We start from the raw sequence: 8568 nt of genomic DNA on the forward strand, positions 1-8568 counted from the left end.
TGCTTTGAGGAACATGACTTTGAAACAGAAAAAAGGATTACGATGATAATTTCTGTGAAAGAACACTTGCACATGCTTGCAGACGAAATTTCATCGTACTTTCCAAATATACCTGACACCCCATTTGAACTTGCCAGAAGCCCATTCACAGTCAAAGTTGAAGATGTTCCTGAGACAGCAGAAGAGGAGTTCATTGAACTTATTAACAACGATGCAGCGAGAACTGATTTCTCTACAATGCCAGTTACAAAATTCTGGATCAAGTGTTTGCAGTCATATCCTGTTCTGTCTGAGACTGTGTTGTGCCTTCTTCTTCCATTTCCAACAACATATCTTTGTGAAACAGGATTTTCCAGCTTGTTGGTTATCAAGTCTAAATACAAAAATAGACTTGTTGTGGAAGATGTTCTTCGTTGTGCTCTTGCAAAGACTGCCCCGAGAATTTCTGATCTGGTGAGAAAGGAGCAATCTCAACCTTCACACTGATGTTGGCTTTTTACGCATACTGTCGCAAAATGTGGTAATGTAGTTTACTGTTATGTTAAGACTTGTTACCTGTGCTAACACCATGCTTCAAGACAAAATTTCATTTACTTGTAATTAGAAATAAATATTTCACAATATATAATTACATATTGTTTTTATGATTAATCACTATGCTTTAATTGTTTAATTTGTAACAATGAACATGCATCCTGCATATCAGATATTTATATTACAATTCGTAACAGTAGCAAAATTACAGTTATGAAGTAGTAACGAAAATAATTTTATGGTGGGGGGTCACCACAACATGAGTAATTGTATTAAAGGGTCGTGGCATTAGGAAGGTTGAGAACCACTGCTCTAGGGGTTGAAGGGTCATTGCTCTAGGTAAGAACAGAAGAGGCTCCCTCATTCATAGATTGTGTGAATTATGCTAAGGTCAAGGCAAAGGCTGAGCCAGGCCTGCTTCTCAATTGGTTGAATCTTCACAGTAATACTATAGGGTAAGGGGAGGTTTGTAAAGAAGGGGCTGCAGGCACTGCAGAGAGACATTCTGTGTTGGGCTGTGCTTGGGGCCCCTATGATGTCCAGCACTGGGCTCTGACCTCTAATGAGGACACTGTGCCCCCTGGCACCTTTGACACCCAGGGGTCTGAGGGGCCCCAGCTCCAGGGAGGTGTTGCAGCTGTAACTGTTTGCCACACCTGGTCCCCTGTGTCCCTGCCTGCAGCTCCTTTAGTGGCACCCCTTGGGCTTCCTGCTGTTTCCCTCCAGAGCAGTTGTGACCATGGCCGAGAGCATGATGGGGCAGGCGCACCACTACTACACACACACTGGGTTCCTGGCCATTGCACAGCACTTTAAGCAGAAGCCCAACGAGCACATGATCTCCTGGATCCTGTGGGTGTATGACCAAGGCGGCTTGGCCCTGGCCCTGAATTCCCAGGCGCTGGCACTGCTGGGTGACCTGACCAGCAACACCATCTTCAACTGCCTCTATAAGGGTCTGCGGGGCAGCCGCAAGGCGCTACTCACCTGGCCACTGCAGGCCTGGCTCCAGCGCTGGCAATCCTTCCTGCACTTCGAGGTCACCGAGATGCCCTTCGGGTCCTGGACCACCATGGAGCAGTGCGTCCAGCTGGCGCGCCAGCTGAGCATGCTGGAGTGGATCTACCGTGAGCCTGCATCTGAGCAGGCACCATGGCCTACACCTGAGGACATGCCCTTCACACAGGGCCTGTGTGGGCACCTGCTGGCACTGGCCAGGTCCTCCAAGATGCAGCTGCCGCTGGTCGGCCTGCCATTCAAGGGCATGACAGTGCTGGAGGTGATGATGGAGGTCCAGGAGAGACCAGCTCAGGGACCACCTGAGCTGGCTCCTGAGCCATGACGTGTCCCAAGGAGAGGGTGGACAAGCAGTCCACCAAGGTCCTCCTGGACCTGTATGTCAAGGAAGCCACACGTAGCCGCAGCCTCCCAGCCTACATGCTGGAGGAAGAGCAGCCCCCGCCTCCCTGCTACTCCATCAGGGCCTGTGGGTAGGAGAGCCCATGGCTCCTTACCTGCCTCTGGGCCCTATCTAGGAGCCCTAGTTTCCAGGGCAGGGAGATGCAGACTCCCCTGAGGGACCGCCCACCTTTTTGTTTTTAAAATGTAAGAGTTGAGTATTTCTTAATATATATATTGATGGAGGTAGAAACATCGATGATGAGAATCATTGATTGGTTGCCTCCTGCATGCCCCCTACTGGGGATCCAGCCTGCAAGCCGGGCATGTGCCCTTGATCAGAATCGAACCAGGGACCCTTCGGTCCGCAGGCTCTTCACTGAGCCAAACTGGCTAAGGCTGATCTTGAGTTTTTTATGGGCAGGCCACCCTCACCTAGTTTTGAGGAGCCCAGAAGAATAAGGTGTCCTTGCCCCAAGTAGCTACCTCATGGGTGTCACTGGCTGGCCACAGTGGTTCTGTAGAGAACCCAGCAGGCCTCTTACATTTCAGCTGAAATAGCATGTTGGGTGGGCACCCCCTTGGGCCCCCAAAGCACTACAGGCCCAGCAGGAAGACCCCATGGCCTACAGCATGAAGTTTGCACTGTTTTTGTTACTTGTTAATGCATTGTTTTAATACTTGAAGCATATACAGCACTTTGGGTTTAAGCACACTCTTCTCTGTTTTGATTTTTCTCTTAAGACTGTTTTGTTTGTAACGCCTTTCCCTTCTGAAGCCTGCCTGCTGTTTGGTCACCTGGGGAAGGGACTGCCAGGCCAGTCCCAGTGTCTCTAGCTGCATGTGTGGTTTCTGGCCAGTGTCTGGGTTAAATGTTGGGACCAGAAATCCCGCTGAGGGTGGGGAGTGAAGGCTTAAATAGTGAGCATCGCTGCATATGAACTGTGGTGCTTGACGCGGCCCCCCTGCAAAGCCATTTCCAGAACCCTCATGGGGCAGGGTTCTGGACACGCCTGTCTCCATGGGCCCTACTGAGAGAGCTATGATCTGTCAAGCCCTGGGAGCCGCCCCCAGCAGCCGGGCAGGGAAACCTAAGGACTCGGGCCTTCCCTGGGTGAGAAGTAAGAAGCTGCGTCCCTCCCAGGACCAAGTACAGAGGGCATCTGGGTGTGGCTGCCTCGCTTCTAAGGCCTGTTCTAAGACGATGGGTGTGATGGGGTGACAAGGCTACCTTCAGAGTCCCGGGCATGGTCCCCTGCCCACAGCGCTGTGAATTGGGTAGACCCGGCTTTCTCCTCTCAGCCTAGGGGGCTCTGCACCCTGTTTTCCCCCGTTGGAAGATCCTGGTAGCTGGGATTGACTTCTAGCCACAACCTCCCCCCCACCCCACCTCCAGGTCTCCAACTCTACCATTTGTAGTGGGCACTGAGTGGCTGCCTGCTACACACCAACACCCCCGCCCCCAGTGTTCTGATCTGGGGTGTTCACCTGATGCCTGGCTGGTGGGAAGGGCAGTGGCTGCAGGACCGTAAGTGCTGTCTGGGTCCTACACCCGCTGGGCCCACCAGCCACGTGTGGCCGTCAGCCATTGAGATGTGGCTGGGACCTGAATCTTATTCAAATGGCCGGATGGCAGTCCTGAGAACGGTCCATCCGCACCTACTCTGCTGGTCCTGGGAGGTTAATTTCAGAGGTGCTACGGTCTGAGTCCTGACTCGCCCTGAGATGGGAGCGCAGATGCCAATGGCTCCCCGAGTCACACAGCCTCGGGCTTGGTCCTGAGCAGCCTTGGGGCCGGGCTTAGCTCTCCAGATACAAGACAGGCCTGACCCCACCCCAGGAGCTTAGAGGGCCGGAGGTGCCACTTGTTCCCTGGGTATCGAGTCTAAGAAAGCTCAGCCTTGTTTCTCACACCACATGTGCTGTACCTACTAATACCATCCCGACATCACCACCACGTGCCATCATGCAGGTAGAGGTACGCCCCTAGAGGCACCTACACACACCAATACAGATTGCACGTGTGCACAGGGGCCTGTCAAACATGCAGATACGTGCCATCACATGCAAAATGTTCAAATACCTACACATGAACTGCATGTGTGCACAAGCCATGTACGTGTGTGCACACAACCGCTTGCGACTTGCAGGCCTGGGAGCCCTGTGTGTCCGTTTCTCCCCCACTCCCCTCCCCACGCACAGGCGCGCACAGTAAGTCACGGAAGCTGGTACAGCGGGTGAGCACACATGTTGGGGTCCAGGGTCAGCAGTGGGGAAGGGGTGCCCAGTTTCGCGGCTCACACAGGGTCTCCCCAGGCCCGCAGGCAGCCGGGTCTCCAGGCCAGCAAGCCCAGCCCTACGCAGAGCGCCGCCAGCATGGCCACAGCCCCAGCCAACAGGGGCACGACGGTGGCTGCAGGGAGAACATGAGGGGTGAGTCTCTGGACTTGAACCCTCCTATTCCCACCCCAACACCAAGGGCCTCACCCGTGGGAGTGGCAGGCTCATGGGTGCCATGGCAGGGGACCCCGTGAGCTGGAGGCCGGGCCGGGGCGGTCAGCTGGCGGAAGCGGCCTAGTGGGCAGGGGGCTGGGCACCCGGGGAGGCTGAGGCTCAGGGGCCGGCCGGTGGAGTCGTTGCGGTAGAAGAGGGAGACGGTGACGTTCCTGCAGAGAGAGGAGGCGTGGCAGCAAGGCTCCTCACCTCCCCTGCCACTGACCTCAAATCTAGACAAGCATCTGAATGGAGGAGCTGGGCTCCTGGCCACCCGTCACCCTCCTGATGGCCCCCCTGGCCAACTCCCCCTCCAGGCCGGTGCCCGGGCGGCCCTCTGCCTGCCACCATCCCTCCTCTGGAGAGCTCTGCCCGCCCGTTCCCCGGCGCCACCCCTCCTCACCCGGCATCTTCGTCGTCGTCCTCATTGAGGTCCCCCAGGCTCCTCCGGAACTCGAAGCCCAGGCAGGCAGCGTAGGGCGGGGTGCGCCCGTCGTAGAGGCCCAGGGCCCCCTGGAGGGAAACCCAGCCCCCAAAGCTGCTCACCCTGAAGGCAGTCCCACCCGGTACAGGGAATCATTCAATAAAGATTAGTCAAATGGCCCCGCTAGCGTGGCTCAGTGATTGAGCGTCGATCTGTGAACCACACGGTCAAGGTTCAATTCCCAGTCATGGCACATGCCCAGGTTGTGAGCTTGATCCCCAGTGTGGGGCGTGCAGGAGGCAGCCGCCGATCAATGGTTCTCTCTCATCATTGATGTTTCTATCCCTCCCTCTTACTTCCTCTCTGAAATCAATAAAAATATATTTAAAAAAAAAAAAAACATTGGTCATGGCCCTAACTGGTTTGGCTCAGTGGATAGAGCATCGGCCTGCGGACTCAAGGGTCCCAGGGTCGATTCCCGTCAAGGGCATATACCTTGGTTGCAGGCACATCCCCAGTTGGGGGGTGGGGGGGCAGGAGGCAGCTGATGGATGTTTCTCTCTCATCGATGTTTCTGACTCTATCCCTCTCCCTTCCTCTCTGTAAAAAATTAATAAAATATATTTGAAACAAAACAAAACAAACATTGGTCATGGCCGCAAAACATGATTGGGCAGCTCAATTCAACAGCCTGCCCTCCTAGAGGAGCTGAATGCTTTCTCAGAACACCATCTCCTCCCTCCTTCCAGACGCTATACCTCTAGTGATATGTCTGCAGCTATGAGTTACCCACTGGCTCTCCCTCACCCCCAATGGCCACCCACCTCATCCCTGTGCCCTCGCCACCTCCCTTGCCAAAGACTCACAGCCGAGTACATCACCATCTTGAGGGGCAGCCCCAGGCGCTGGACCCGAGAGAAGTTAGCAAGGATGGCGTCCAGCAGGATCCCTGAGGGGGCAAGACCAGGGTGCTGAGAACCCCCAGAGGGAGGTGCCCAGCCTCCCACCCTCCCCCACCCCAAACCTCACCCCCTGTCAGCTGGGCCTTCTCTGCTGCCCGGGGTGGGCCCACGTGGGCCCCAATGTCCAAAGCCGAGATCTGGGCTAGTGTCTGCAGGACATCCGGGGAGGCCCAGGACGGGAGGGGGAGACCGTGGGCTCGCTGGGGAGAGACAGGGAGAGAGGACAATGCGACCGGATGTCCTGAGCTCTTCGTGGTCCCCTCGCCCTCCCAATGTCTGTACTTGTTCCTGCGATCCTCTCTCCGCCCCCATCAGAACCCTGCACAGCTGGGGCTGGCCAGGTCAGGAGGTGGTGGCTTGGGCAGTAGCGATGATTTATATTAGTCCCCATCACCCCACAGTCCAGCAGCTCTTCCCTGAGAGCCTTGGGGCCAGAGGTGTTTCAGAATTCAGCCATTTGGGATTTTGGCCCCGACCCAGGGTGCCAGTACCACATACCTCCTAGCATCCCGTAGGGTCTGGGCAGCCCCCCAATCACACACATGGCTGGTCCCACCGTGCGGGTGGGAACATCCCCAGCAAGTGGGGGAAGCCAAGACCATGAAGAGCATCAGGCCGTGCCAGGGGCGCTGGGTTGGGGCGCTCTTTGGACGGTAGAACCACAAAGAGGAATTGCAAACACGTAGCCTCGGGCCTGAGTGCCGGCACATGGCGTGGATTAACCCGTTTCGATCTTCACAGCAACCCCAGATGGTGGTCCCTCGGTGTCCCCAGCCCCATGGTGCACATGGAGAAACTGAGGCCCTAAGGCAGCGGTTCTCAACCTGTGGGTCACATATATAATTACATATTGTTTTTGTGATGAATCACTGTGCTTTAATGATGTTCAATTTGTAACAATGAAATTGGGGGTCACCACAACATGAAGAACTGTATTGAAGGGTCGCGGCATTAGGAAGGTTGAGAACCGCTGCCCTAAGGGTTCAGGGACTGGCCTGCGGGAGCATGGCTGTTGAGCTGCAAAGCTGGGATTTGAACTCAGCTTGCCTTAGCCACTTTGCTGGGCGGAAGCTCACCTGGCACATGAGTGTGTCCAGAACCTTCCACGCCCTGCGGAGCGGCTCCCCAACCAGGGACAGCCCCGTGCAGTTCTCCAGGTGAGCCAGGAAGTCCTGGATGGACAGGGCCAGGTGAGTCCGGAGGACCACCGCGCCCGCTCCCCGCCCCATCCCGCCGGCCCTGCTCACCGTCCAGCCCTCCAGCGCCGTCTGGTACTCGGGGGCCTCCGTGGCCTCCCGCAGCAGCTCGTGGTATCGGGGACAACTGCGCGTGGGGAACCTCAGCAGCTGGGGGAAACTGAGGCTCAGAGAGGACAGCAGCACGACTGGGGGTGGGGGAGTCGGGGCTGTGGCCCGTCTCTCCCAGGCCTGGCTGCGCAGCATGGGGACAGGGCTCACCCGTCCGGACAGCTCGGCCCCAGGAGCTCCTGCTGCTCTGACTCAGGCTCCCGGGAGCCGCCCTCCAAGCCCTGCACCTCCTCTCCTCCGGGCCTCTGCCTCTCTCCGTGCCTCCCACCCCTGGCCCTCCCCAAACCCCCTGACCTTGTCCTCAGTGACCGGCACCGTGTGCACAGGGATGGGCCTCCAGGCGGCCTCAGGGCGCCCCGGGCCGGCCTCGGGGAACAGCCCCGCCAGGTTGGCCTGAGCGCTCTCCAGTGTCCGGTCAAAGTCGGTGCTGCGGACGTACACCTGGGGTGGGAGGGGCAGGCAAGGGGGCGACGGTCACAAGGGGGGACCACAGTGGGGGTCAGAGGTTAGCTGCAAAGCTTTGGATTCACTTTGGGGTCGAAAGGGGTCAGGAGTCAAAACATCAGGTCAGATTTGAATGTCTGAACTTCAGTGTTGGAAGTTGGAATCCGAGGTCAATGGGTTGGAGGTCAGAGATTGGGTGGGTGTGTAGGATTAAGGGGGTCAGCTGAGTCATCGAAAGTCAAAACGGAAGATCAGAGTGGATGCTGGCTGGAAGCTGGAGCCAAGATTAGGAGAGCGGGATGGAGGACATGGGGTCAGAGTTCAGTACATATCAGAGGTCAGAGGTCAGGAGGAATGATCCTAATTAGGGGATGTCAGAAGACAGAAGAGGAGATAAGAAAGGAAAGATTTGGTGAAGGGTAGAGGTCAAAGGTTGGAGGTCAGGAGGGCAAGTTGATTCAACGAAGGTTAAAGACAGACTCGGTCAAGTTTTGGGGTGAGAGGATGGAGATCAGAAGGTCTGGTTGGCGTTGGTGAGAGTGAGAAGACAGAGGTGAAGGCCAGAAAATAAAGCTGGAATTGATGGAGGTCAGGGGTCAGAGGTCAAGGTGTGACCAGATTGGGATGAGGTCAGAGATCAGGTCAGAAGTGGATGCTTTGAGATCAGAGATCAGACATAGGTGCAGACCAAATTGACGGGGATCGAAGGCCAGAGGTGGAGGCCCAAGGAGCGCATGGGAGTCAGCAGGGGTCAGAGGTGGGAGGTCCGGGGGCCAGGGAAGGTCGACATGGCAGTACCTCCTCCCGCCGGTACTCGGGGCTCAGAAAGGCCTCGTAGCGACTCCTCAGGAAGCGGCCCAGCTCCAGCTGCTGGCGGACCCCCTCCTGGGGACAGAGCAGGCTCAGCAGACCCCTCCCCACCCGGCCTCACCACTCAAACCCACCCCCAGCTTCTCACCGCGGTCAGCTGGCCCAGGCCGCGCGGCCACAGGGTGGACACGGCCTC

The 8568-nt window shown here is 56.7% G+C and overlaps 2 protein-coding genes across 7 annotated transcripts in view; one reads left to right on the plus strand and one right to left on the minus strand.

Annotated features, from left to right (window-relative positions):
* The window catches only part of LOC102766438 (Friend virus susceptibility protein 1-like), a 21091-nt gene extending 18908 nt beyond the window's left edge, over window positions 1-2183 (plus strand). For 3 of the 6 annotated variants that reach the window (XM_015563988.1, XM_015563986.1, XM_015563989.1), the window contains one exon: window positions 1260-2183. In XM_015563988.1, coding sequence (XP_015419474.1) covers window positions 1274-1876 — 603 coding nt within the window. In that variant the 5' untranslated portion in view covers window positions 1260-1273 and the 3' untranslated portion in view covers window positions 1877-2183. Of the gene's footprint in view, window positions 1-904; window positions 916-1259 lie in introns of those variants that run through there. The other 3 variants (XM_015563985.1, XM_015563987.1, XR_001513874.1) reach the window with 2 other exon arrangements.
* A 1753-nt stretch (window positions 2184-3936) lies between these two features.
* Window positions 3937-8568, minus strand: part of ACPT (acid phosphatase, testicular) — a 7146-nt gene continuing 2514 nt past the window's right edge. The window contains exons 2-11 of the mRNA XM_006763867.2: window positions 8521-8565; window positions 8361-8447; window positions 7413-7559; window positions 7059-7157; window positions 6888-6983; window positions 5879-6011; window positions 5716-5798; window positions 4829-4938; window positions 4420-4598; window positions 3937-4345 (exon numbers count right to left, since the gene is read on the minus strand). Of these exons, the coding sequence (XP_006763930.1) occupies window positions 4230-4345; window positions 4420-4598; window positions 4829-4938; window positions 5716-5798; window positions 5879-6011; window positions 6888-6983; window positions 7059-7157; window positions 7413-7559; window positions 8361-8447; window positions 8521-8565 (1095 nt within the window). The 3' untranslated portion in view covers window positions 3937-4229. The remainder of the gene's footprint in view (window positions 4346-4419; window positions 4599-4828; window positions 4939-5715; window positions 5799-5878; window positions 6012-6887; window positions 6984-7058; window positions 7158-7412; window positions 7560-8360; window positions 8448-8520; window positions 8566-8568) is intronic.

Source organism: Myotis davidii, unplaced genomic scaffold (assembly GCF_000327345.1).
Source record: "Myotis davidii unplaced genomic scaffold, ASM32734v1 scaffold358, whole genome shotgun sequence".
Lineage (NCBI taxonomy): Eukaryota > Metazoa > Chordata > Mammalia > Chiroptera > Vespertilionidae > Myotis > Myotis davidii.